General features: G+C 39.4%; 2 protein-coding genes across 5 annotated transcripts in view; both read left to right on the plus strand.

Annotated features, from left to right (window-relative positions):
- The window catches only part of tpcn2 (two pore segment channel 2), a 45,206-nt gene extending 32,501 nt beyond the window's left edge, over positions 1 to 12,705 (plus strand). For 3 of the 4 annotated variants that reach the window (XM_084361393.1, XM_084361392.1, XM_084361394.1), the window contains 7 exons: positions 3,584 to 3,655; positions 4,228 to 4,301; positions 5,754 to 5,859; positions 6,211 to 6,293; positions 6,370 to 6,451; positions 10,077 to 10,168; positions 10,276 to 12,705. In XM_084361393.1, coding sequence (XP_084217519.1) covers positions 3,584 to 3,655; positions 4,228 to 4,301; positions 5,754 to 5,859; positions 6,211 to 6,293; positions 6,370 to 6,451; positions 10,077 to 10,168; positions 10,276 to 10,354 — 588 coding nt within the window. In that variant the 3' untranslated portion in view covers positions 10,355 to 12,705. Of the gene's footprint in view, positions 1 to 3,583; positions 3,656 to 4,227; positions 4,302 to 5,753; positions 5,860 to 6,210; positions 6,294 to 6,369; positions 6,452 to 7,526; positions 7,624 to 10,076; positions 10,169 to 10,275 lie in introns of all 4 variants that reach the window. The other variant, XR_014623220.1, reaches the window with a different exon arrangement.
- Positions 12,706 to 13,047: 342 nt separating this feature from the next.
- pop4 (POP4 homolog, ribonuclease P/MRP subunit) lies at positions 13,048 to 27,601 on the plus strand. Its single transcript, XM_084356675.1, has 7 exons — positions 13,048 to 13,175; positions 17,201 to 17,256; positions 18,374 to 18,603; positions 18,757 to 18,834; positions 18,950 to 19,011; positions 25,341 to 25,442; positions 26,646 to 27,601. The coding sequence occupies exons 1-7, from the start codon at positions 13,169 to 13,171 to the stop codon at positions 26,780 to 26,782; spliced, it is 672 nt and encodes a 223-aa protein (XP_084212801.1). The 5' UTR covers positions 13,048 to 13,168; the 3' UTR covers positions 26,783 to 27,601.
- Positions 27,602 to 27,743: the final 142 nt, after the last annotated feature.

Below are 27,743 nucleotides of genomic sequence, written 5' to 3' on the forward strand. Positions count from 1 at the left end.
GCAGATTAGATTATTTAGATTATTTATGCATTTTCTTATCGATTAAATATTAAACACTGACTCTGTGGCAGCGTTACATGTCCCGTTTATGTCACCAAAGACAGAAAAACGCAAATCATGTTTATCCCAAACTGAAATAGACAGGGGAAGAAGAATAGAAGTGATCTAATCCATGCACACTTGACACAATTTACACTATCAATACATTTTGGCAATACTAAGGCTCAGAATACCCTGCATGCATACATCCCCAGGACACTGGCACTCTCCTCTCTTTTCAAATACAGATATTTGCTGAATGTAACTAGACTTTTATACACGGGGTGGCCAAGGCTTTATCAGGGGGTCCATATACTAATAAAGGAAACTATTGTGTTACTCTTACCTGGTACCTAAGGAACATGCCTTCTTGACAATTTTCATAACCCAGATGCATCTCTCGCTCTCACTCTCTCTCTCTCTCTCTCTCTCCAAAACAACAGTCCAAGTGTATTTTGTCCAAAAACACGTATTTGGCAACAACTTTAATAGTTTAGTCATAACTCATAAATCATATTACGATAACGTGACAGATGGCATGTAACAGGATTGTACACGGCGCCCGGTCTCTAAAAATCGTCATGTTTGGTTCGGTCTCCTCTGAAACTAGAGATGCTACCCTCTCCATTGATTGTTAGCCTGAGCTAATCAGCCCCCAAACAAACACGCAGACAAACTTCACACATTGTAATGTAACCAATAAGTAGAATTTATTCAGGGTTGTGGTAGCAGTTTACTACCGATCCAGTTTTATTACCAATTAACAATTTCTGGACAGAAATGCATCCAACTTCATCCTCACACTTCATATAAACGCTGGAAGTGTAAACCATAAGAGAATATACATTACCATCACATACAAATACAGTTGTATATTTTTAACTCTTAATGGAGTCAATAGAGTAAAATAAAAAATAAAACACAGAAATATATTTCCCTCTTTTTCTTTGTGAAAAACAATGAATGTTTACATTCTCTATTAACAATGAAATTATTACTTTGCACAAAGGCACCTGACAAGATGCTACTTGTCTGTTTAAATTGGGAGTCCCTTTCTCAGTCCCTGAAAACAAATTCAACACCGAATAGTCTTTGATTCAAAATAAAAGAAAATCCTCATGCGTCCTTTAATTGTCTTTAGCAAAAAAATATATCTCCTGTTTAGTGCTGGCCAGCAAAATTAAAAGTTATATATTGCTCTATATGTGAAGTGTAATGTGATGTTTTGCCTGAGAATATCAGACGGGGTCAATGAGATGGCGGGCGGAAGTAGCCACAGGAAAAGGCACAGTCTTTGCTCCAATGTCCATCCACTAGCAAGGAAACATCAGATTTATAAATGAAAATGAGCCAGGCTAGTACAGAGCACTGACGAACAGGACACACGTGAACTCCACAGCAGCAATGACCATCTAAGCCCGCGATCCCTGCTAGGAGCACCATAAACTTGGCGATCGTAACGCTGCCGTAATATGACACCGTCCTAAACTTAAAAGGCATTACACAAAACAAGACTAACATAAAACATCAGCTGACTGAAACTACAGCTGGGTTACATAATAAACGTGTCAAATTGTGCGTTTGTGTCTCAAATTCCATCAAATCCCAAATCAACTGCAATCAAACCCAACTAATATTGTTTCCTTACCTTTTCATGGTCATTTTTAATCACTGCATGCATTGCTATGAGCTCCATTTGTTTACATCGACGCCAGGTTGTCACATGACCGACAATGTAAACAGAGAGAGGACCCTGCTCAACTATTCATCAGGAAACCACTTATTTCACAATGATGTATATGAAAGTAGGTCCTCTCGATCTATTCCAGTGATTTGAAAGAAGTTTATTCTGCCTCACGCGTTTGCCTTCCATAATCGCGCTTCTTTCAATGAGGCGTGTAGTGACCTGTCAATCAACTGGGGTGGCACCTGAGGTGTCCAATCAGGTTCCAGAGGTGGCCAGTGCTACCCCGGCCACCCCTCTAGCTCCGCCCCTTGCTGTATGTTAAATCTCGGTTGACATACAGACAAAAAATAAATTAGTAAATAAAAGACATCTTTTTTTAAGAACATGAATAGTAGTAGTGGACTCATATACCAATTGAGCACACATCCCGGGATGTTATCCGGGTCTCCCGCTTTCCGTGGGTTGGACCCTGGTTAGGGCCCTGCGTGTGTCTGCTGCGTTGATGGTGAGGGCTGGCCCGATAGATGGTAGAGAAGGACCAGCCCACCCTCTGGTTGTCGGGTTTGGTGCTTCAAAGTGTGCAGAGAAGTTGTTGAGCCTGTCTGGAAGAGAAGCATCATCGTCGTTGACCCCCTGCCTGGACTTGTAATCCGTCAGCACTTGGACTCCCTGCCACATCTGCCTGGTGTTTCCTGTGTTGCAGAGGTGTCCCTGGATTTTCTCTGCGTAGGTGCCTTTCACAGCCTTGATTCCCTTTGAGAGAGCAGACCTGGCTGAGCAGAGAGCAATCATATCCCCCGCCCTGAAGGCTGCATCTCGGGCTGTCAGCAGCGAGCGTACCTCTGTAGTCATCCAGGGTTTTCGGTTGCCACGTGCAGTGAAGGTCTTAATTACAGTGACATCCTCTGTGCACTGCAATGTAACTGGTTACCGCCTCAGCATACTCTTCAATGTCTATCTGATCTCCCTGCGAGGCTGAAGTCTGAGTCTGCCCCCTCAGGCCAGGTCCTGATTTGTTTTTTCACTGGCCTGCTGCGCTTCAGTAGTGATTTGTAAGCAGGCACCAGCATAACAGATAGGTGATCAGAACGGCCGAGGTCGGGGGCGTTGCCTTGTATGCATCTGAGGAGTTTGTATACACCAGGTCCAGCATGTTCTCTCCTCTGGTTTTAAAATGCACAACTTGCTTGAACTTGGGGAAAACAGCCTTTAAACTGGTGTGGTTGAAATCCCCTGCCACCACTATAAAGCTGTCCTTGTGTTTAGTCAGGAGCAAACTGACGGCATCATGTAGCCCTCCAAGTGCCTCGTTAGCATTAGTCTGTCAGGATATTCTGTTAATCGCAGAATGTTAAAGCAAAGCAGCTTGAGGACATCAGAGGGAAAACCAGAAAACATCATCTCCATCCAATATGATCCAGTTTCACAAGTTAGTTGGTGCCTTAAAGTGTTACACACTTCTTGTGGGTGATCGAACCGCCCATCCAAATTACACAGTGCCAGAAGAACAGGCGCTTGGGGCACAAAGAGGGAATGACAAAGGTCCCATTCTCCCTATTACAAGTCAGTGTGCCATCAAAATGATTATGAAGCTGTTATTTTAAGGTAAAGAAGTTTCGTAATGTTGCTTTATCACTACAGTAAGTGCAACAAAAGCAAAGTATGACTGAAACAGGAATATCTAGTAAACAGTGTCCAACATTTTTGTGTATTGCCTATATTTATTATGCATTGTGTCCTCTGTCACAAAACAGATGTTCATCTACAGACACTTCAGCCTTATCACAAATACATTCCTGTGTGTCCTCTGTCTTTATGTCCCTTTTTACCTTTCATACATTCTATCTTGTTGTCCAGCTCATGGCTTTGGTCGCAAGTACTCTGTTGGACCTGGTGAAAAACCTCAGAGCCTTTGCAGGGATACTGGTGGTGAGTGATTTCTGCATACTTCAGTACACACAGAAAGCTGAGCTGCACTTTCTTTTTTCTATAAATATCTGATGTAAAATTGTAACTCTTCTATCACTGGAGGCCCATCACTGTGCCCATCACAGACACATTTTTAGTATTCATTTGAGCAATGAAAAAATCAAAAATGAAAAGTATTCATAATTTGTTCATGCATTTTTAAATGGCATCTACCTACAAATGTAGGGGTGAAAATCTTGCTTGCTCTCAACTGATGACATGCACCTTTATTAATTTAATCATTGTCTCTGGCACTGAAAACCTTTTCCAAACATTGGATATTGTTTATGAGGAAAGATCTGAGGCACTCAAGAGGGTTATGATTAAAAAGCCTTTATTGGTACATGGCTAATCTAATAAAAAAAATATATTGGATATTGTTATTGGTTGGCCTTCCTGCTTAAGCAATCCCAAAACCTCAGTGGTGGAGATGCAAGGTTTTCATCCCGACAGTGATGTGCAGAGCAGTTTACATGTAAAGGGAGCAAGCTTTTTATGGGGAGTGGTTAATGTCATCTTTATGCCCTCTGCAGGTGGTGTACTATGTGTATGCTGTGTTTGGGATCTGGCTGTTTGAGGGAGCCATTAAACCTCCTCCAGAGATAAGGTATGAAGTCATCTGCAGTAAGAATGCATGACAGGTACAGTCAGAACAGAACAAGTCTCATTACACAAAGCTTGTTCCCTCTTTTTTGTTGGTAAATAAAGCAGAAACACTTCAGTATTGAGAGGCAGCCCGAATAATGCTCAAAACTGCCAAAATGTGTATCTCTCACATTAAATAAGAACAGTTTCCCCGTAATAATGCAAACTTTGTATTTTTGAGAGCTCCTTGATCCCAATACTGGAGGTCTTTTTTTAGTGCTGAACAGTCATATTGCTTTTGCCCTTTTTTAATTAATAAACCACACTGAGGTTGTACAGAGGTGAAATGAAAGAAAAACAACACCGTTGCAACTCTGTGTTTGATCCAATGCACTTTGAGGCATTTGAGGCGCTCCTGTCAGGGAGCACAAAATATGGGAGCTTGGATTGAAAATTAAAACAGATATCTGCTGCACCTGCCATGTCATAGCAGACTGACCGCTGCAGCAGATGAAATTGTCTGAAGTGTAACATCTGAGAAAAGCAGCTATGAAATCTGTAACTCTGCTTTATCAGATTCACACACATAGACAGACAAGCCAGGTTGAAACCACAAGTGAGAGAGAAATGATGAGACATACGTAGTTCAGACAATGAAATAATTTTGCGACTGTTAGTATAGTTCAGCAAATTAAAAGATGCATTATAGTGTTTATTTATAGTAGCTGTGATTTTCAGTGACTCCCAACAGATCCAGTGCAATATAACTACAACTACATCACATAATTTTTCATATCTCGTTCATCACTGGTCTTTTGTCTTTTCAAACAACACTCCAGATTCAGCAGTGAAGACACCTTTTGTGCTCCTTTGCTCTCCAGACATGCGTACTGCATGTCTGACATGCGTACAACATGTCACAATAGCCCAACAACAATCTTACTCAACATGTTGTGTTAGCAGTAAATGTACTTCAGACCATCTGTGCGCCCATGGGTGTGTTGGTCTTATATGGGACGTGGTATCTTAAGGCAGCAGAATGCGACTGCGCCGTAGACCAATAAAAGCCTGCTCTTAAGTAAATGGTGCAGTATTTTTCTTGCTATGTAAAGTGTGCATTGTACAGATAATAAGATGTCTTGACACATTTAAGTAGCAAGACTAAAAGCTGTAGTTATGAACTTGACAGGCCAGAGGAAACTCTGCAGAGGAAACAGAATGAGACTATTTGCTTCTGAAATAAATATTTTTAGACAGCTCTGATGGAGCTCAGGATTTATCAGGACGGCTGCTTTACTCCAAACAATTTAACTTCATGAATCTGAATTGTGGGTGTGAGCTGTAGATGTGTAGAAATACACAGAACACTAATAACCATAAGATCCTGACCGATCCTGTCATTAGATTTAAATAGTCAATGAAGTTAAGCTGCTAATTGTGTGCATATTAATATTTGTATATGTGCGTGTCCCAGTGTGCTTACGAATACCACCATGGAGAACATCACCTCTAACTTCAGCATGGAGTGTGGCACATATGAACAGCTGGGCTACTGGCCAAATAACTTTGATGACTTTGCTGTGAGTATCAAGAATTGTCAGCTTCATTGTTGTGTTTTGTATGAACTACTTGTGTTGTTCTTTCCCCCTTGTTTGTTTTATTTTATTCCTTATATCCCCTCTTGTTAAAGTAATTTACTTGTTTGACATTTGATTGTAATAATGATGATGATGATGATGATGATGAGTTATCATTGTCAATAATGGTTTCCCAGTACTTTTGTGATGGCTTAGGAACAGTGATTATAACAAAATAAGTTCCAGCAACATTGACATGAAATATTTTTGTATTGCTGGAGACTGCTGAGACACAGTCGAGATAAAAGCACTGAAGAGTCAAAAACAGAATGTCTTGCACTTCCTCCCTCTCAGGCAGCCATCATTTTGCTGTACGATGTTATGGTAGTCAACAACTGGCAGGCCTTCATGGATGCATACAGCAGATACACCACGGAGTAAGACTAAATACATTTTACATGCAGTGTAGCTAATGCTGATGATAATGGTGATGATGATGTTTTTTTTTTCTAGGTGGGCCAAGATCTACTTTGTGAGTTGGTGGCTCACCTCCTCTGTCATGTGGGTCAACCTGTTTGTGGCTCTCATCTTAGAGGTCAGTCCATTTAGACAACACAGACAGATGCATTCATTCATAACATGGCTATAACAAAAAACTTAAAACGGAGTTCCAGTCAACAGTTTAAATGCTGTTCTACATCAGTGCAAAGGTTATATTATACTGCAAGTAACCATAGAAACAAAACATTTTCATGGCTTTAAGCAACCTGTGTGTGGATTAGAAGGACTACAAACACACTTAATACTTTCACTACCAGTCAAAAGTTTGGTCACACCTTCTCATTCAATGGTTTTTCTTTATTTTTATTATTTTCTACATTGTAGATCAATACTGAAGACATTAAAACTATGAAGGAACACATACGGAATTATGCAGTAAACAAAAAAGTGTTAAACAAACCAGAATATATTTTATATTTTATATTCTTCAAAGTAGCCATCTTTTGCTTTGATGACAGCCTTGCACACTCTTGGCATTCGCTCAGCCAGATTCATGAGGTAGTCACCTGGAATGGTTTTCCAACAGTCTTGAAGGAGTTCCCAGAGGTGCTGAGCACGTGTTGGCTGCTTTGCCTTCACACTGCGGTCCAACTCATCCCAAACCATTTCAATTGGGTTTAGGTCGGTGACTGTGGAGGCCAGGTCATCTGACGCAGCACTCCATCACTCTCCTTCTTGGTCAGATAGCCATTACAAAGCCTGGAGGTGTGTTTGGGGTCATTGTCCCATTGAAAAACAAATGATGGTCCCACTTAGTGCAAACCAGATGGGATGGCATGTCGCTGCAGAATGCTGTGGTAGACATGCTGGTTAAGTGTGCCTTGAATTTTGAATGAATCACCAACAGTGTCATCAGCAAAGCCCCCACACACCATCACACCTCCTCCTCCATGCTTCATGGTGGGAACCACACATGTAGAAACCATCCGCTCACCTTTTCTGCATCTCACAAAGACATGGTGGGTGGAAGGAAAAATCTCAAATTTGGACACATCAGTCCAAAGTACGGATTTTCATTTTCATTTCCATAACTTGTGTTTCTTGGCCCAAGCACTTCTCTTCTTCTTCTTCTTCTTCTTCTTCTTCTTCTTCTTCTTCTTCTTCCTCAGTAGTGGCTTCTTTGCAGCAATTCGACCATGAAGGCCTGATTCACGCAGTCTCCTCTGAACAGTTGATGTTGATGTCTGCTACTTGAACTAATCTGAGGTGCTGTTAATTTGTGGTTTCTGAGTCTGGTAACTCTAATGAACTTATCTTCTGCAGCAGAGAGCACTTGGTCTTGCTTTCCTGGGGTTGTCCTCATGAGAGCCAGTTTCATCATGTGTTTGATGGTTTTCGCGACTGCACTTGAGGATACATTCAAAGTTCTTGATATTTTCCAGATTGACTGACCTTCATGTCTTAAAGTAATGATGGACTGTCATTTCTCTTTACTTAGCTGAGTGGTTCTTGCCATAATATGGATTAGAACAGTAGTCGAATAGCGCTATTCACTGTATTGAACTGTTGTGCTCACATCACACGAGGCACCATAATGTAGTGCTACATGCAACAGTAATAGGGAGTTTTGGGTTAAATTTGGCTATCAACCCTTGAAGAAGGGAAAAAATAGCCAATTCACCAAATCAGTCTCAGAAAAGGTACTAAACTGTTTGTAACTCTGATTAATAATTAATTTAATAACTACAACCAATATTACCATAACAGCTAGTAATGGTTGAAGGATTTGGGAGCTCTTGACAGAGTAGAGGTTGGCAACATTCACTCTTGTACAATATTAAATAGGTAGCACAAACTCATATCAACCTTTATCTTGAATTAAAAAAAACCCACGTATACGGAAATGCATATTGCACAGACCACGTCTTCAGGGAGGCATGGCACTTCCGGATTTTTTGTTTTATTATTGGGCAGCCAACATTAGAGCACTGATGTTTTGGATGTCAGATATAGACAACTCAAACACCCCTAAATGGTTAACCTTGGAACGTGCCTCCTGTGGACACTCCTCCTTACCAGCTTTATCGTGCACTGAACTCCCGCTAGCAAAGCCCATCTCTTATTATACCCATAACCCTGTTGTGGCACAATCGGTAAAAATCTGGAATCAGTTCAGGAGATCATTTACTCTCAACAGCCTCTCTCTTTTTGGTCCGATAACAAAAAATCATATGTTTCCTCCCTCGGTGTCAGATGGAGCCTTTGGTGTGTGGTCCAGGAGTGGGATACATTCATTACAGGATCTATATGTTGACAATAACTTTGCATCTTTTGAACAACTAGTAGATAGATTTTATATTCCTAGATCCCACTTCTTTAGATATCTACAATTGCGAAATTTTATAGCCTCACATTCCAGCTGCTTCCCTTTATATCCCCGTGTATCTTTGTTAGACTCCATCTTCAAGCTGGGGAAAAACTTAAAGCAGATTATAGGTAAGATATATGGCCTTCTCAATCAATTTAACTTGTCAACCTTAGATTAACTCAAACACAAATGGGAAGAGGATTTAAATGAACAGATCCCAAATGCAGTATGGCAGAAAGTTATTAGTAGGATTCACACATCATCTATTTGTCAAAGGCATACAGTTGTACAATTCAAGATAGTGCACCGACTCCACTAAGGTTGAGGTAAGGTTAGGCTGTCCAAAATTAGACCGGAGTTAAACCCTACCTGCGTTAGATGCAAGCAAGCTCATGTAACTCTATTACACACATTTTGGACATGTCCAAAACTACACCACTAGGGATTAGGTACTGTTTGTATTATGTTTGTATTTGGTATATTGTGAAAATTTCAAATAAAAAGACCTTGTTAAAAAAAATGGCTGTTAAGAAATTCATAGTCCCAATAGAAAATGAAAAAAATCAAATTAAAAAGACATAAAAAAGCCATATTTAAACTTGAAAAGAAAAGGAATGGTACCTAAAAATAACAGCTTCAAAATAATTTTGATGATACAGTGACTTAATGGTGTCTGTGTCTCAGCCACTCTGTTTGTTAGTAGTTAGCACGTGACATTACATTACATCTGACAAATTGTTAGAGAAACCATTGATGTGTATTCATGACAGTTGTGCGGCACTCGGAAACAATGGGGGACACCAAATCACACAAAAAACACATTTTTCGAATGTTGCTTTAAAATGTAAAACGATAAAGTGAGTAAATACGTCGACGTATCGCAGCAGCGGGCCAACCAGCTCAATGAGGCGTCTATGTATGTATGTCTATGCATCTTCCTCTGTTTCATGGCGGGTGGCAGTTTATTGGAATTCAGTTCCAAACTAATAAATTCAATTTCAAATTATAATATTCAGATTCAGTTTTTCAATGCAATGATTCAAATTAAACAATACAAATTCAAATTATGTGATTCAAATTCAGTTTTTTAATGCAATTATTCAAGTTTAGCAATTCAAATATAAATGATTCAAATTCAGTTTCTAGTGGCACATATTTCAGCCCATAAAATAATCAGTAGATCTGTAGCAGTAATTTTAAGTGACTTAAGTTGGGATTAAATCTGAAAGGGATGTGAATTTGTGTGACTTGTTGAAAAAAAAAACCTAGAATAATGCTTGTTTTATCTTTTAGTATAAACCACATATTAAACATGTGAACAAAACAACTCTCTGAACCTCTTTTCTAACAGAACTTCATCTATAAGTGGGACCGCAGTCACAGCTGCTCTGTAACCGATGTGGAGAAGATCAGATATGAAACTTCTGTTCAGCTCATATTCAAGTAGGTGCACGCTGTGTTGTTTTAAGTCATAGAACTTAAAATGTAGATTTGAAGCCATAACTCATTCCTGTTCCTCTTTTCTCCATGATTTCCCCCTTTCTCTGCAGAGAGCAGATCCAGGAGCCAACAGAAGAGGAATTACTTTGTCAACTACATCAACACCCTCACTTACACTTACATTGGTGACACACACACCAGCACTGAACATCATTATAGAGTCAAGACTGTTTTTACATGACTGTGTGGAGCACTGAGAGGTCAAAGTTACAGCATTCTGCCACTAGTTTATTAGAATTTGTATTATGGTAATAACTTCTCCTGAACCCATAGGGAGGGACATGTTCTTATTATTTGTCATGTTGTTCATGAGTAAAACCACTGCAGTTTCAGTTTCTATTCACTATCTATTGGTGTTTTGAAAGAAGTGGACAAGAAATTATTCAAACTATGTACACAAAACACTCCTGCCAATTTCATGTTTTGGAAACTGCATGTAGAGAAAGCAAATCCAAATTTCTGAATGTTAACTGTGAGACGTTTTTCATTTGCCACACTGTGGCACCACTGTCCACAAGACCTTGAATTTCGCCAGAGCAGGGGTCAGCAACCTTTACTTTCAAAAGAGCCATTTTTGCCCCCCTCCCTCAAAAAAAAAATGTCTTGACCCACAAAACATATTTTAGCCTTAAATTAGCCTATCAAGATTATTAGTAAGCCTAAATGAGCATTCATTGTTGATGTTTCCATTTTTCGTTGTTTTTATTGGGGATGCTATAACCAACAAAACACAAAACTTGAATTAGAATAGCAATATAGAACTATATGCAGGCCTTCTTGAGTCCTCCCCATGTTTGACAAAATGAATAAAATTAAAGTGGTCTACTTTGATAATAAATAAAACATAAAGGCAGCCTAGCGTTTTAAAACAGTAAAAGTAAAAATTTCGGTGTGAGGTAATCCTCCTTTTTCCTCTCAGCCACGTACAGCAATCAACCATATGCATGAGCATAAGACATGATGATATCAGCTCAGGGTCATTCAATTCCCTGACAAAATCACAACTTGCTAGAACAGATACTATTCTGTGCATAGGCTACATATTTGTACATTCAGACAATGTATGAATCACCCTAGGCCTACAACAGTGATAAAACAATAACCATTATTCATTTGCATGTAATTCTTTGTCAAAGCCACAGGGGGGGGGCCTTACAGAGGAGCAAAAGAGCCTTGTGCAGCTCCAGAGCCACAGTTTGCTGACTCCTGCACTAGAGAGAATATTAGATTTTTTGCCTCTACTAGATAGAACACCTGAAGATGGACAGGAAAAGGTGGGGGTGTGTGACACGCAACAAAGGGCTCAGGTTCAAACCTATGCTGCTGCTAAGGACTCAGCTTCAATACATGGGCTGCATGCTATACCAGGTGAGCTACAAGGGACATAAGCCCCTTTCCCTTGGAGAACCTACAACATTTGTCCAATGTGCTTGCCGCTAAGGGGGATGTTTAAGTTGTCCTTTTTGCACATGATGGACCATCTTTGATGTATAGTGTCTTTTTCTCCTCTGCACCGCGGAAGAGTAGCAGTGGGTCAGACAAGAATAACTTCACAGAAGATGAGTGTTCTATTGGTGGCAACAGCAAATAACTGTGCACATACATAAGGGAAGCAGCAGTCCTCTCTTCCCTTGCTGCTGCTGCCAGCCAGGAGCAGAGCTGCTGTCATACTTAGACACCATGGTGTTCGAAAGTACGAAGCTGTGTTCACATTATTTAATACAAGAGTCTTGCTCTTTCAATTTTAAGCTTGATTAATTAAAGTTTGACAAGGCAAGGTACAGCAGCAAGGCAACAGTTTTACACAGAATGAATCCTGAAATGCGTCAAACACAACAGCTTTATCGCTATGAGCAACCAGAATTATGCTGTACATCCCTTAACCAGTAGTGACAAGCATATCAATTAAAAACGCCAACAGCAGGAGCACTGAGAATGAATCCATTCTTGACCAGACAGCAATGTTTGATATTCAGCTAGATTAAAGTGTTGTGTCATATTGCTGCAAAAAGTTTTTTTCTTATTAAGCAACATGATATCATTAGAGCAGGTGAACAGGTGGGTGTATCTGTGGTAACTTAAGCATGCTGAATCACCACCCATCAACATGGAGTATCAAAGGTTCAGTAAATATATTCTGTCTGCAGGGGAAAATCTGCCATAAAGCCAGGGTACTGATTTTTTTTAAGTCAAATGGTAAAAGGGTCATTTTTTGTGACTGACACTTTATGTTGTCTGAATTGGGTTTTCTTCTTTAAAGGACAAAGTGTGTCTTGGTATTGATATCGACAGTCTAAATACATTTTATTTGTAGAAATAGGGAAAAATATTTTTTATGGCTAGAAGTTTGGATGTGTTGGAAAGATGTTTGCAAATGTCCAACATTTGCATTAACTTTATACAGTGTGTATTTCAGTCTGCATTTTATGAATGTTTGTAGAAAGGTGATCCAAATCCAGATTTTAAATAAATATTTTGCAAAGTTTCAAAGATTTGTGATTTTATTTATTTTTCTCGGGGGAGATGAACTTGGGGGCACCACTTACCCTTCAGTTTTGTGTCACCATTTTGCTTCTTTCTTCTGACAGATTCTCAAAAACAAGTTAGAAAAAGATGGCGCCAGACTTGAACTAAAAGGATTACTTCGACTGAACAACTAGGCTACAGTATTTTATTTATTTATTTTCAGTATTTTATATATTTTATTTATTTATACAGTATTGCTATGTATTTACATTTTTACAAAAGCCACACTGGAGGCACACTCCAGCTCGGAAGGTGGCGCTAATGCATGTAAATGCCGTTTGCTAAAAGATGGAAGAAGAAGACGAAGAGGGAGAGGAAGTGACTGGATCCTGCTCGTGTTAACATTCAAAACAAATGTGTTGAACTGTTTTACTGAATTCAGTCACGTTTTCTTCTGGAAGTCGGCAGAAGGTGAACATGGACGGTGAGTTTAATTTTCGAAGTTACGGTGAAAAGAACGTAATGGTTGTTTCAATGACCCTAACCCCGACATTAGTGTACTGTGACTTCTGTTAAAGCTCGTTTAAAATTCAACGACGTGTGTCCCTGTCTATAGTCTGCTAACCGTTTCTAAAACGTGCATATTTCATCCTACATGGAGCCATATTACCTTCACAAAATGGTTGCTGCTGCACAAGAACGTAGCGTGAATATATTTCAGTCCAAATCTGGAACTGTCTGATGTAAGAATGAGTATATAGTACTATGAATCTGAGCAGATAGTCGATGGCAGCTCACAGTATGTGACCCGTGTCACACAGTGCACAAAGGCATTGAGATGTCTGCCCTCAGAATAAGACACTCCGTGTGTTTTAGTGTCCTCTAGTCCTCACAGCTCATCACGCTGTCAGTGTGTGAGCTGTGGGAAGATGTGGGTTGAGTTTTTGTGTCCTGACCCCAGAACCACCAGGGGTTATTAATGTATACCTCACACTCTCAACTTTATGTCAGTAGCACTTCACACACAACACAGTTGATCCACCGTCCTCTACAGCCCACAGAGGGAAACAAAAGAAGGAAACATACACGGACAACGAAAACGAAATTAGAGTGATGATAAAGGAAATGATAATTGCAAGAATCAGATATCATTACTGTTATTATAGCCAATGATAGAATCAACAACGGCAACAATATATAATTTCTTGCCACCATATTGTCCCAGCACTAATGACAGCAGCAGTAATCGCAGTAGCAGTAAAGGCTCATGGCCATAGAGAGCCAATAATGAAAAACACAGCTCTATGGAAACCTCAGGGGAATTTCTTGGGCTGGTAAAGAACTAAACTAGTTAAAGGCTAATGAGTAAAAGAGTGTTTAACAAGGATCTTGAAAATGTGAATTGCATTGAGTTTGGAGATGATGCAGAGCTGCTTGAAGCTTAATTTTACTAAATGATTGATTTGTTTGTCAAACTTGAACCCTGAAACAAATATGACTCCAACATGGAGTTGTGTAACCCATGTGCCTGCCTAATGCTTTTCTAGCAACGTGGCAAAGCAAAGTTAATTTTACTTAATTTATTATACAGTACATTAATATTTTACAAATATGTTTGTGAGAAGACTAGAATTGAACAGAATTATACCCCTTTCACACTGGATGAAACCCACTTAGACCCAGTAATATCTGGCTTTTTACTGCCGTCAAATGAGTCTGCAGTAGTCACAGGTCTTTATCGGCTCCAGCTCCAGTCAGCTGTGATGGAAACACAACACCTGGGTGAACACACTCATTTTCGCCCTTTTTCAGTCACAATGCTATGATGCATGTTTATGTTAAGGACACCGGTTTGTAAACACTGTTCCATCCATTTCTGTTCAAGCAGCCCTCAAACATCATTCAGTCTGCGCTGAGATTGAGAGAGAGACTGAACGAAGATATGTGTAAAGTAACCACCATTACACTGTCAGTGACTTCCATGTCCCTGCCAGATCCTTGCCAGCTGCCTGATTGGTACTGAGCATGTGCAACTACCAGAGATCAGAAAGAAACGAGATGTCTATCTCCTTAGCTACTTCCATTATCAGCTCCTTAAAAAAACGATGTCTCAAATTCAGAATGTTATTAAGGCATAATGAAACAAGTATTACCATCTTCTGCATGTAGTCTGATGAGGTAAATGATCTGCTGCCTTCTACTGTTCCTTGTTTTTCTGATGATGAAAGTGACATGGGGAAAAAAACTAAAGGCAAACTGGTCTCTTGGCAAAGTGAAAGGAGTCTATCACTCATTTTCAAAAATAATTTCATTTTTAGATATGGCGACAGTTACAGGTCTAAATGCCTGTGTTTTGTAAACTGGGGGCCTTGCAGAGACTGCTCCTTGAGACATTTGTTGCTGTAACCAGTTGGTAACTGGCTAACTGGCTCTGTATTTTCCCAGTCTGACTGTGTATAGAGCAGCACTGCAGTAGCTCATCGGACAGGTTTGTCTACTCAATGACAGCTGTTGGAGATAAGTACCCAGTTATCTTCTCTTCAGTCTCCTCTTTGACATTTAGGCTCACACAGGTACTTTCGTTAAACATACTACAAGGAACTTTTACCTGGTTATGAAACAGTCTCAGTTTAATACTGATGCCTCTAATGACCTACATAACGACAAACGATACCATCAGCAAGAAGATTGGCTTTTTCTGTAAAGTTATAGTTACTCAAATTCTTTCTTTTTTAAAAAAAAAAACCTCAAATTCCGACTCATCAAGGTCAGAGAAGTCATAAGTCATTCAAACTATTTTAATGGTGGAGTGCTGAGGATGAATTGAGGAGTCACACAGCCTGAGGAAAGAAGCTGCTCTGTAGTCTGGTGGTACAGCACTACATCAAACTTTACTTTGGGCCACCAGAATCAAAAAAGAAAATGAAAGTTCCTTGTTGTAGATTTAAATAGTAAAAGCCTGTGGTGTTTTTAATTAAATACCCCCAAGGCTATACTTCAAAACCATTTAATAATACCCTGGGAGCACTTAAAGCTCTCTTATGTAAGTTTAAGAATGTGGAAAGGTTAACATAGTACAAGTGGGATCCTCATTCATCAATGTCACAGGGAAGTTCCTTCAAAAACAAGTAACTTTTGTAAATCAGGAAATTAGTGGATGGTTGTCATTGTCAGCCAGCACAAAAAGTTTTATTTCCGACCCACATTGACAATAAGGTATTTACGTCATTTTCAGTGTCTTCTGTACTTTTCATGAAATGGTCTATAACCTGTTTGCACAATGAAACGGTAGACTGAGCATGGACTTATTCCTGCTGCAGTGTTTCAGTTATGCAATAACACCGGCATGAAAAAGTCAACAAGTTCCATGAAAGTCCTGCTTAGGCAGCTTCTTTGGCATTATCTGGGTTCTCAAGACACTCTGCAGTGTGTAATGTAGCGTTCAGTTCTGAAAAAAATAAGAAAATGGATGAGAGGTCTCAGAAAACTCTTCCGTAAGAGGTTTCTAATTTGTAGCATCAGATGGTAACATGAACTATCACAAGACCCCAAACTGTTATTTTTTCAGACAGCTGGCAGCTGAATGTTAGTTCACAAGCAAATATGCCAGACATTGTCAGCCTCCTGCATCTCCAATGTGCAGATCTCTCTTGCATGCCTCTGCCAAGGCCCAGCAGTCCCCTTTAATTCAATCAAGCCTAATCCAATATCAAATAAAAACATATATAAATCTACTTTTTCCAGATTTTTATTTGGATGCACATCAAACTATACTAATTCATAGATATCGGTCACCTAATTGCGCCTGATTCTTCATCAAGATTTGTGCATTATTCCCTGAGAAATTAAATGTCAAAAAACATCTTACAATGTAAAAGAAAGTGAGGAAAAATTCACGTATCGTCCTTTTAATGGATTGTTTTCCATTTTGTGGAAATTTCTTGGAAATCCATTCAGTAGTTTTTGTGTAATCTTGCTGACAAACCAACCAGCAGACATAGGGGAAAACCTCTTTAGTAGAGGTAATGTTCTAATTAATAATAAATAACAAAAAGTTGTTAGTTGCAGCCAGAATGTGCTTCCTGCTTGAATGCAGTAGGAGTATTTCTAAGATAAAAGTAATTGATAAAACTTAGACTTCAGTGTTGTTTTGTTCTTTTTTTTGATACTTTCTTTTTATTGTTTTTCTTTAGCAGTGTATAAACAATATACAAGGGGGCGGGGGTTGGGGGGGAACAAATAAAAAACAAAAATCTGGAAAAGAACATGTTGGATCACCATGCTTTACAGTATGATCCTTTTTTAGTGTCAATGTGATGGTCTTCGTCCTGTCGTTTTTATGTATTCAGTTCATTTCTCCCACTTCCGGCAGCATTGATCAGTGTTGTTTTGTTCTTGTTTGTTATGTGGCTCTGTGGATGGGTGCTGGGACTACACTGGTCCTCTGACCACTCCTGCATAAGTTGATCAGGTTTTGAGTAATTCCAGTTTTGTTTTTCCCTTCAACAGAAGCACTTGTTCGGGCCACAATTCCTCGTGATCTGGTGGATGTTCTTGGTGTTGAGGTAAACAGATACAGTTGATGATCTGTGTACTGTCAGTATAACTGTTAATCCCACTCTGGTCCCAGGTGAAGGGAGCTGTTAGCCGCAGGCTAAGAAAGCGTTCAGACTGGCACATTCCAAAGTGTGCTCCAGAGCCCTGGGTTTAGGTTAACCCTGGGTTAACAATCTGTGCAAAAAGGGGCTAAATTAACCCAGTGCTATTCTTAGCCTGAAGTATATGCAGTGTGAAAAGCACTGAAGTTATCTCTCAATGTCATTTCCACTATTGTTGTACAATTGATGCCAAGATTTCCTGCAGAAAATAAAGTCACATGATATCTAGAGCTAAAACAGCATATTAATCTACAACTAGTTTTATAATCTGTCTTTTTTTTTTTTAGCAGAAGTGAATATCTTTTGGCTTTGGGTTTTGGACTGTTGGTCAGTTCCAAGACGTTTTACTCATAACAGGCATTTTTTACTCTTTCTTAACAGCTTATAGACAAAACAGTCACTAGATTAATTTAAAATGAATTAATCTATAAATAATCAGCAGGTATATATTATGAAAGGCTGTAGCAGATTAGTATTATTTACCAATACGTTGGCAGTTATTTATCGTTTTTACTTAGTTATTGTAGTAATGTATTTAATTGTTAGTTTAACTGGGACAAATACTGATTGTATTGATTGATTGTTACACAGGCAGAAGTAATGCAATGTATATATTGTCTAGCTGAAGCTAATCTGCAGCCCCTATCCCTGGTTAGGCTCTAAACGACAAACAAATAACAAACAAATAAATTGTAATAATAAATACTATTAGATTCAGGGTAACGGCAACAATAATTTAGTCTAGTAAAATTACTAATAAAATTGAAGGTTGATGTTTGATACTAAAGTTAAGTTTAACTGTAAATTATCCTGCCTCAGTCCCTATATTTGTCACAACTCCTCACAACACAAATTGCCAATAAGAAAATCAGCACTGATCATGTACTGCTATCATTTTTTCCTCTCATAATTATTATTTTGACCTTAAAAATATACAGACTGGACATGTTGTGAAAAAAGATAAAAACAAGACGTTTCACACAATCAATGTAAATTGTAAATGGTGTAATTTCCTCATTTCCAGTCTCAGATCAACTCTAAAGCACAGGCTTTTACCAAGGCGTTCCTGAAAAACAGCACTCAGCAGCAATCACAACATAAACTGCAGAGCATGTTGAGTCACAAGGCTGTGATCCTGGGCTACTCCAGGCCTAAGAAGGACAAGCCGAAGAGGAACAGCAAGAAGGCCAAAGGACTGAACGCTCGGCAGAAGAGAGTGATGAAGATCTTCCAGATCAAGCCTGAGCACCAGAGGTTGGTCAGGAATCTGCACCCCCATGTTGACAAAACTTGTACATGACTGCAGCAAAATATTCTTGTCAAATTGATTGTAATACATTTCCCATTTTCCTAGTTGTTTTGTTGTCTACGCCCTCAGCATCACTGTTTCTATCATTATCATTGTAGATACAAGCTGTTCCTACCTCTGCACGAACTCTGGAGACAATACATTACTGACCTGTGCAGTGGATTGAAATCAACAAGGTAAATCAGTTTGTAGCTCTACAGATTTGAATCCTGACATTCGTCATTAGTTGCTCACTGCCCGCTTTACTTTTACTGTATATTGAGTCTCATATGTCATGTTGTGTCTTTACAGCAGTCCACAATTTATTCAGCAGAAGCTTCTGAAAGCAGACTTCCATGGTGCCATTATCACAGGTAGATTTTTTATTTTTCTCTAAAATGAACATGATAATGACTTTAATCAGTAACACTAGCTATCACAACTTCACCTTCTGGAGAAAAAAAAGTCTAAAAAGGTCAAAAGAAAAACTTGCAGTTTATAGAACAACTTTATTGTTAGACCAATGCATTTTTATCTTGGCTCGTTGCGTTTATGAACGTTCTACGATTGTCAGTTTTGTTTGGTGGGCGGTGGCACTTCCGGTGTCAACAACGACAGTAGCTGTAGATGGAATCGCCGGAAGGGTTTTAAATTCTATGTTTCATCGTTCATCGAAAATTACAAAGGTAAGTTAAAGGGGCGATGGATTGTGTTTGTTCAACATTTTGTCTACTCATTTGAGTACTCTTTGACAGAAAAGCAGATCGATAAACTTTGCAGGGTACAAGAGTGTCCACATGAAACCCCTTGTCCACCATAATGGCCATGTCAGCTGTGAGGAATTTTGTAATCCCTGACATTTTAAAAATTTCCCTAGCGCTCGTATAGCCCGGATACAGTGGAGAAACATAGGTGATGGGACCATGGGGGGGCGATGCCAATCATGGCCTTGAAAGTAGTGTGCAAATTGTAATTGGAGAACACCTCACTTTGCAGAACAAGAGTATCTGCGTAGGGGGAAATCTCTGGTGTTAAGTGAGCTTTTATGGCTTCCTTTGGTAGCCACAGACGGATGGAACCAAGAAGGTGGTGCATACAGTGCATCCAGGTGGTTAAAATTCTGCTGACTGTGGTGTGGTGGATACCAAAATGGTTGGCGAGATCACAGAGAGGCAGACCCACAGAGAGGTGCATTTAAAAACAAGCAACTCGTCTATGGGTGCAAGTTTCTGGTAAAGATATACAACAGAAAATGAAAAAAGATTAGCCTAGATATTGCATATGTACAATTATATTTTACTGTGTATATAACAGTATATCTAGCACCTACATAACATAGTTAAAGATGGAACTGAAATGGCGTGGGGCCTAGTTAGATGACTAATTGCAGCCTTTGTGATTACGTTTGCATTAGTTCAAATTGCAGTTAAGATTGAGCACCAATAGGCTAACCTTTTAGACTAAAGTAATATTTAGTTTAGTAAATATGCATGCATCTATGAGACCCTGATAACATAGCTTACTGCGGATCTGTGTTGAGTTGAGGCTGCACTGGCACTGGTTATCTGCACCATCTTGGTGTTCACAGCTGGCTCCACAGGTTGCCAAAAGGCCTGGAAGTGCCGGTAAGACGCAAATCTAAAATTGAAACAATTATGTTGGGGTTAATATTAACAATATCATACATTAATTGGATGAAGGGACCATGCAAGGCGTTCCAGAATGAATCGTGACTGTGGCTGCAGAGTTTCGATTTGCTGTTGCTGCTCCTAAACCATCACCTCTAAAATTTCATTCTCCTCTGCCAATTCTGATGCCATCACTGATGTTGATGGAGTTACACAGTAGTCGTGGTCCGGTGGTACTTTCATCTCGCAATCAGAGTCTGATGCGTAGTCCGGCAAGGGAGAGGGGCATTTTGGGCGGCACTCCCACACATTGCGCCTCGGTGCTGGTGTAGCATATCTATTCATAAAGGCAGGGTACTGTTCCTTTTTTAAGTTGTCTACGTCCCCCAGCCGTTGCAATTAAATCATCTTCCTTGAAATGCCGACTACAGACCCAAGTGTTATCAGTGGGAGTGAAATCATCTCTTCTAATCTTGACTAGCCACCGAGCTTGCACCTCAGGATCACGGGGGAAACGATGGAAACTAAACAATGGAATAAGTACATTTGTCTTGTGACAACTTATTGTAAGTCGCTCTGGACAAAAGCGTCTGCTAAATGCCCTAAATGTAAATGTAAACTTACTTCAGAATTATACCTCGATGAAACGGCGCATCGAGGAACAGTGCAATGTAAGTAAGGTGGTGCTTCTTTATCGTTAAAATTTTTTCGTACACTCACTGTTAGCTTACCACTCGATCTTCAACAACAATCAACAATCGGAAATAGTAGTAGCCTAAACCGGAAATAGTAATGCCCACCATACAGATTTTGAACGTTAGTGGTGCCATCTTGTGCACGGAGGGAATAGAAATGAAAAGTCAACAGTTGAGTTGAGTTAAACTTTTGTTAAATGTGTTGACTCGCGGGGTGGTCACGTGACCCGACAAAGATGGCAGCTTAGAAGAGGGGCTCCAGTCAACCGTGCACAAAAATCCTTTTATTCCCTGGATAGTGGCTGTGAATTAATATTTTCCACTTCAGGTCAATTATGTCAAAATCTCATACAACAAAGGAGTGCGACATTTTTACCCGAGCTCGTAAATCGACCGCTCACAACTCGAAGAGGGCCTCGACACCTGAAGGTGCGGACACCAGCAAGATGGCCGACATAGCAGATGTGCTAACAGAGCTAAAGTCGCTCTGCTCTGAGTTTAGACTAAAACTAGACTGCATTAACAACCGTCTTGGAGATGTGACCAACGCGATAACAGCGCTAGAGGGCAAGGTGGCTGAAGTTAAACAGGACTTGTCGGAACATACTAAACGCATCGAAGAAGCAGAGGGCCGAGTGACCGCAGCAGAGGAAGACGTATACATATATATATATGTATATGTGTGTGTGTGTGTGTGTGTGTGTGTATATGTATATGTATAAGTATACAGTATATGGGTACTACAGTGGTAGCGGTCCCTCTCTCCATTCACTCTCTAGCTCTCTCGACCACAGCTGCAAATGAAGTAGCCTATGGCCTATGAACAGCGCCACTCTCCATTGCAGCTACGTTGTGGTCAAACGTGGAATTATCCCAAAATCTTTTGAGCTGCATTTCAGTACGATGCTTCCACCTAGTGGCTACAATGTGACCTACAATTTCACGCAACGCGTGAATCACGCTTTCCGCGAGGGAAACCTCCATTTGAAACTAGTACCCACTGTATATTGGTGGACAGAGTGAGGGAGATGCTAAACCGATGGATCCAAATGCCTATATCTATGATTGGTCATATAAACATAATTAAAATGCTAGTCTTCCCGAAAATTTGGATCTTTTCCAGTCACTTCCGCTTCCATTACCCAGCACCTTTTTTCACAGCATTAATGATTTGTTGAATGAATTTATCTGGAATAAAAAAAGGCCAGACTACAGCTAAGGCTACTATATTTACCATATGAAAGAGGAGGGCTTCAGCTCCTCAATTTAAAATTGTATTACTGGGCCACCCAGCTTAGGTCAGCAATGTATTATTTTTCAATTATTTTCCCCTTCCAGCTTGGGTGACTATAGAGCAGGCATCAACATCAGGGCTTCCTCTCAAGCTTTATTTATACTCAACAAGTGTCAAAAAACTAGTTACACAGACTAAGAATCCCTTTCTTTGAAACACCATCTCAGTGTGGTACTCTGCACACCAACATGTTGGAGACACACCAGCACTATCACAGTTTTCCCCTATATGGGGTAATAATTGTTTTGTACCGGGGAGAGCAGATGGTGGATTTAAGATGTGGTTTAACAAAGGTGTTAAGAAAATTTCAGACTTATATGCAGAAGACAATTTGATGTCATATAATCAGCTGTGTGAGAGAGATGGTATTCCAAGACAACATTTCTTTAAATACTTACACCTGAAACATTTCATCTTATCCGTGCATCAGCAATCGTTATCTGTACCTCCATTGTCTAAGATTGAGGAATTAACCTTATCCCATATGGACGGGAGAGGACAATTTTCATTGTTTTACGAATGAATGTTAACATACTCAAAGGAATCATCTTCCAAAAAGCTGGAGGCATGGAAAATTGACATAAAAGACAACATTCAGGAAGCTGATTGGGAAACGGCTTGTTTTTTATTACAATATAAATGGTTGATGCGTACCTATCTCACGCCTAGTAGATTAACCACATATTTCCTAATGTCCCTGATATTTGTGTGAAGTGCAGAAAGGAAAAGGGTACATTAATTCATTGTTTATGGGAGTGTACAGAGATACAACAGTTCTGGAAGAGTGTGATAGGATGTATCGGCCTCACAGTTAGAAGGGAAGTTCCTTTGCAAGCCAAACTCTGTATATTGGGAATATACCCTGAAGACTTTGTTGTGACTCATCAACAGTCGCTGCTTATCGACTTTTACAAGCCAGGAGGATAATTGCATTGTTATGGAGAAGTATGGACACACCCTCTATTGGAATGTGGACAAGGGAACTGATGGCCTGTCTAGCTTTGGAGAGACTAACATATATTGTAAAAAAGAATGAGAAGAGCTTTGCTCACTTATGGAGCCCTTTACATAGACTTTGTGGAAACTCATGATTTTGAACTCTGATTAATATGGAACTTTATGTAAGTTATACACTACTGTGATTTTATTTAAATCCTTTTCTTAAATCCTTCTCTTTTTGCCAGATTGGGGGATAATGTGTTTATTTCATGTGTTGAAATGTTCATGTTTAAGTGATTATGAAAATCTATCAAAACTAGCAGAAGGTGTGAACAAGTTATAAACTGCAGTGTTTCTTAAACATAGCCTTTAGTTGGGTGGGCCTCCCAGGTAAATTAATGGTCACACAGGTATACAAGATGACCAATTTTAGCATTGTTAAAATTTTGTTTTTTATCCATCTAAGAGAATTACACCACCCGTGTTTGATTTAAAAAGTGGACAAAATGCCCTTGCTGTACTTTTCCCGTCTACAGACATTCACACATATGAGACACACATGCAGAGAAACATGGAGAGAAAGATGTAATGGTATTCATTCCTGAAAACACTTATTGTGATGCAGTCTCTCCTTTTAAATGTAGGCCTACTTATGTAATTGTTTTGAACAAACTTGTCAGGAGGGGTGGGAGTCACAGAGTAACTCACGATATGGTTTACAGTACGCTGCCCACGATAACAAGAGTATCACAGATTTACTGTAGACTATTTTCTGACAGCCAATTTGGCAGTTAATGTTTCAGAATTCCAGCCAAAAAAAAATAGCAACCAGAATAGCCATATACTAAAGACATGTATATTTAGAGAGCAATAAAACACAAAATGGTAAATGGACTTGCATTTCTCTAGCGCTTTTCCAGTCTACTGACAGCTTTACAACACTTATCACATTCACACGCTGATGGCAGGAGCATTTTGGGGTTGAGTATCTTGCTCAAGGATATTGCATACATGCAGCCAGGAGAGCTAGGGATCAGCAATCTTCTGATTACTGGATTACCACTCTACCTCCTGAGCTACAGTTACTGCTGTCGCTCAACCTTTTCACACCTAGTGGTGTGTGTGATGTGCCTGTGGTTGTGCTTTAACTGGTGCTAAGCAACTGTCCTCCTTCTGACTACCCTGGAGCGGAGCTCCGCAGCCAGCTTGCAATCTGCAGTGATCTTTTCAGCTTATGTGCTATTTACTTTGTCAGATGCTCATCTGGCAAGAAACACACACTGGGAATCTTTGAGAAATAGTGTCACTGCTGTTTTTTTATTGTGTTTTCACATATGTATCCCTCTTTAGGTGACCACACACACACACACACACACATACAGTTGTGGTCAGAAGTTTACATACACTTCCCTCTTCATCCTCCTCAGACGCAATGTCTCCTCCTTCCCTTACAGCCTCATCAGGCATAACAAGCTTTCCAACAATACTAAATTCAAACTTAGATTTACCAGTATGTTTCAGGTTACCCTCAATATCCTCAGCTCTGAATGATGCAGGCACAGTTATGTCTCAGCTCTCTCCTTTCAGGCTCCATTGCATTGCTGAGCACAGCCCTATTTACATCTACCTGATCCAAGTCCCTGAATGTCTTTGTTCTTTTAATGTCTCATCACTGTACATTAGTCTGTGTTTTGTTGTCGTCACGTCTTTGTCTATGGATTAGTGGACTAATGTTTTACTATAAAGTCGTTTGTGTTTCTGTACATTTTACAGTTCAGTCACTGAACACATTCTGATTTTGCAAATGCTTTACTAAAATTATAATAAAATATTTCCCCTTAATTAATATGTGTGTTAATAGACCAACTCTTGCCGTACAGCTATTACTCTGTGGACTATGAGGTCATATCGCTGGTCAAGTCATCAACAGTAGTCTGTATAATAACTTTTATTATTGTCATATTTATACTAATAATTTTGAGCTTACAACAATAACTTATTTTTTTAATGACCGTCTGCTTTTGATATGAGTTGAATATCACAACTCCTGACTGCTCAAAGACCATCAACTGAATGCATTTCTATTGGCACAGATGCAGGCTACTGCAGTGTTGTACTCATACTTTCTTTTCTTTTCTCTTTCACAGTGGTCCGGTCTAAATGCCCATCATATGTAGGGATTACAGGGATTCTAGTCCAAGAGTTCAAACATGTCTTCAAGATCATCACCAAAGAAGACAAACTGAAAGGTGAGACAGATGGACGTGTATCACTCACTGAAACTCACCTTCCACCTGTATTAAACCTTGAGCAGCATGGTTTAACATAAGTGGTATTGTTCAAACAGAGGATTCTGACCGAGTTGTAATACAAGCCAACAATATTGGTTTAATTTTATTCAGCCTGAATTTAGTTTTTCCATTTGTAAAGACATCCATAACAGTAGAACACAATAGACTGTTTTCAGATATGTTGGCTTTGGCAGGAAAAGTCCATGTGTAGCTGATAACATTAAAACAACTGCATTTCATTTAGGTAAGCTAGTCCCAGGGTACTCTGACTCTCCTGCTATGACCATTCAAATTATCTGCAGTGAAAAAGGTCCATTCTTTGCATTGATTGATCAGTTTGATTATTTTACATACTTTTAGCACAATATAATGATATCTGAAAATAATATATAAAGAAATTCAACGTGATTTGGTTGCAATAAACCCTTTTCACCAAATTAAATGTGAAAATATTTCTTTATTTTTTTCAATTTCCAAAGGGTCTTATCAATGGGTGAAGACCAAAATGCCAAAGTATGTCCACTAAAAGAGGCAACATTTTATAAAAGATCTGTACAGAGATAGTTTCTTTATGAAGAGTAAGATGATTTTTCTTTAACCAGAAACAGACATTGGCTTGCTCTCCTCAAAGACACCAGACTACATTGACAAAAACAGTAATTTTACCTCAGATAATTGTGAAACGCATTTTTTTCAAACTCGACAGAAACAAAATAAAACACACAAACCCTGTTGGTCAGACTTTGTACTGTTCCAGCAATCACCTTCTCTGTTTGGTTGAAATAAAGTTACGTGTGAATATTTTCTTTTTCTCTGATGCCCAACCTCCCTCTTTCAGCCATCTTGGTTGTTTCGTAACAAATCTGCCCATTATCAAAAAAAACGGATGTGATTGGCCTGACAAAAAGAAAAGATGGATGGAGATTATTTTAAATGGGCAGGGTACCAGTCACATCTGCCAGAGCAAATAAAACATGAGCTTGGAGATTCGTCTGGTTCCCAGAATAATATTGTGCTATTGCAACCAAGTTATAGTGAAACCTTCTAGTCGTGGACACTCTAAGCGCCAGTTTGATAGCAGTGTAATGAAAATTTTCACTTTTCACAGGTTAACGCATTTGTTCCTTTGTTTTTTCTCACCCTCCACTTGTTGTGTGACAGTGATCCCAAAGCTGAACAGTGTGTTTGCAGTGGAGATCAACGGCTTTGTTTCCCACATCTATGGAAGCAAGTTTGAGCAGCGAGCCAGTGAACGCTCTGCCAAGAAGTTTAAAGTGAGAGGAACCATCGACTTGTAACTGTGCTGACTGTCACTTGAGGATCCAGTGTGCCTCAATGAGATATCACATGCTCAGACTTTCACTGCCCTCTATGGGCAGTCAGCAGGAACTGCAACAACAATGTTATAGCAGTGTGTAGCAGATGCTCTGTGGCCATTTACTGTGTGAGACCATAAAACGTCATTTGAAAATTTTTAATTCAGCTTCAGTTTTTTACCTCATTGCATGTGGACCACTTTCACAGGTCTCACTTTATTTTGAAATTGGACTCCACCAACTCTTCTTGCCCTGGATCAGAATGTCACAGGGAGTACTAAACAGCCATTGAAAATGGTTGTATAATGTCTTTTGTGTCTCTGTTTAAAGAGATTTTTCAAGTCTGAGTAAATAACTCTGTTAGAGTTATCTTTGCCTCTGCTGCTTTCTCTTGGCCAGTCTTTTTAGAATCAGGAATGTCCAGAGGTTCACCACCAAGACTATCGTATAGTTGCTGCCTGTACATGAAGACTGTTATGAAAATGCTGTCTCTGCTTACATCCTCAGTCAATGTATCCTCTCTGTGAGAATGCTGAAGATTTACCACTCGTTCCATTCCGAAGCTAAAGAGCTAGGTATTGAAAATAAGAACTTTTTGCAAACGGACCTAAATATTTCTGTAGAAAAAGTTGCTATTGAGTTCCTGGTCATATTTGTAGTTTTTGATCAGGTGTTTCCAGATTAAAATGGAATCAAAGCTTTTTGATGATTCTAAACTTTTTCCTGCTCAGGCTTTTTGAATGGCTACTTCATTTATGAATTTGTTTATTTTATTAAATTAAAGAAACATTTCTTATGTTCCATTATGTTCTATTTCTCATAATACTAATACTGTATTCCTCCGAGAAGATCACAAAGTGTATTGTTTTGATAGCATCATACAACCTTAGTCATCATATCGGCTCCTAAGTTTCAGTCAGTACTCATCCCTGAGGATCTCTAA

Source organism: Pagrus pagrus (genome assembly GCF_965226575.1).
Source record: "Pagrus pagrus genome assembly, chromosome: 1".
Taxonomy (NCBI): domain Eukaryota; kingdom Metazoa; phylum Chordata; class Actinopteri; order Spariformes; family Sparidae; genus Pagrus; species Pagrus pagrus.

What these genes read in the sequence shown, in the direction of transcription:
- pop4 (XM_084356675.1), top strand. An exon ending in ATCAAGCCTGAGCACCAGAG is followed by an intron (nt 18,604 to 18,756) that starts GTTGGTCAGGAA and finishes TTATCATTGTAG; the next exon opens with ATACAAGCTGTTCCTACCTC. An exon ending in AGTGGATTGAAATCAACAAG is followed by an intron (nt 18,835 to 18,949) that starts GTAAATCAGTTT and finishes GTGTCTTTACAG; the next exon opens with CAGTCCACAATTTATTCAGC.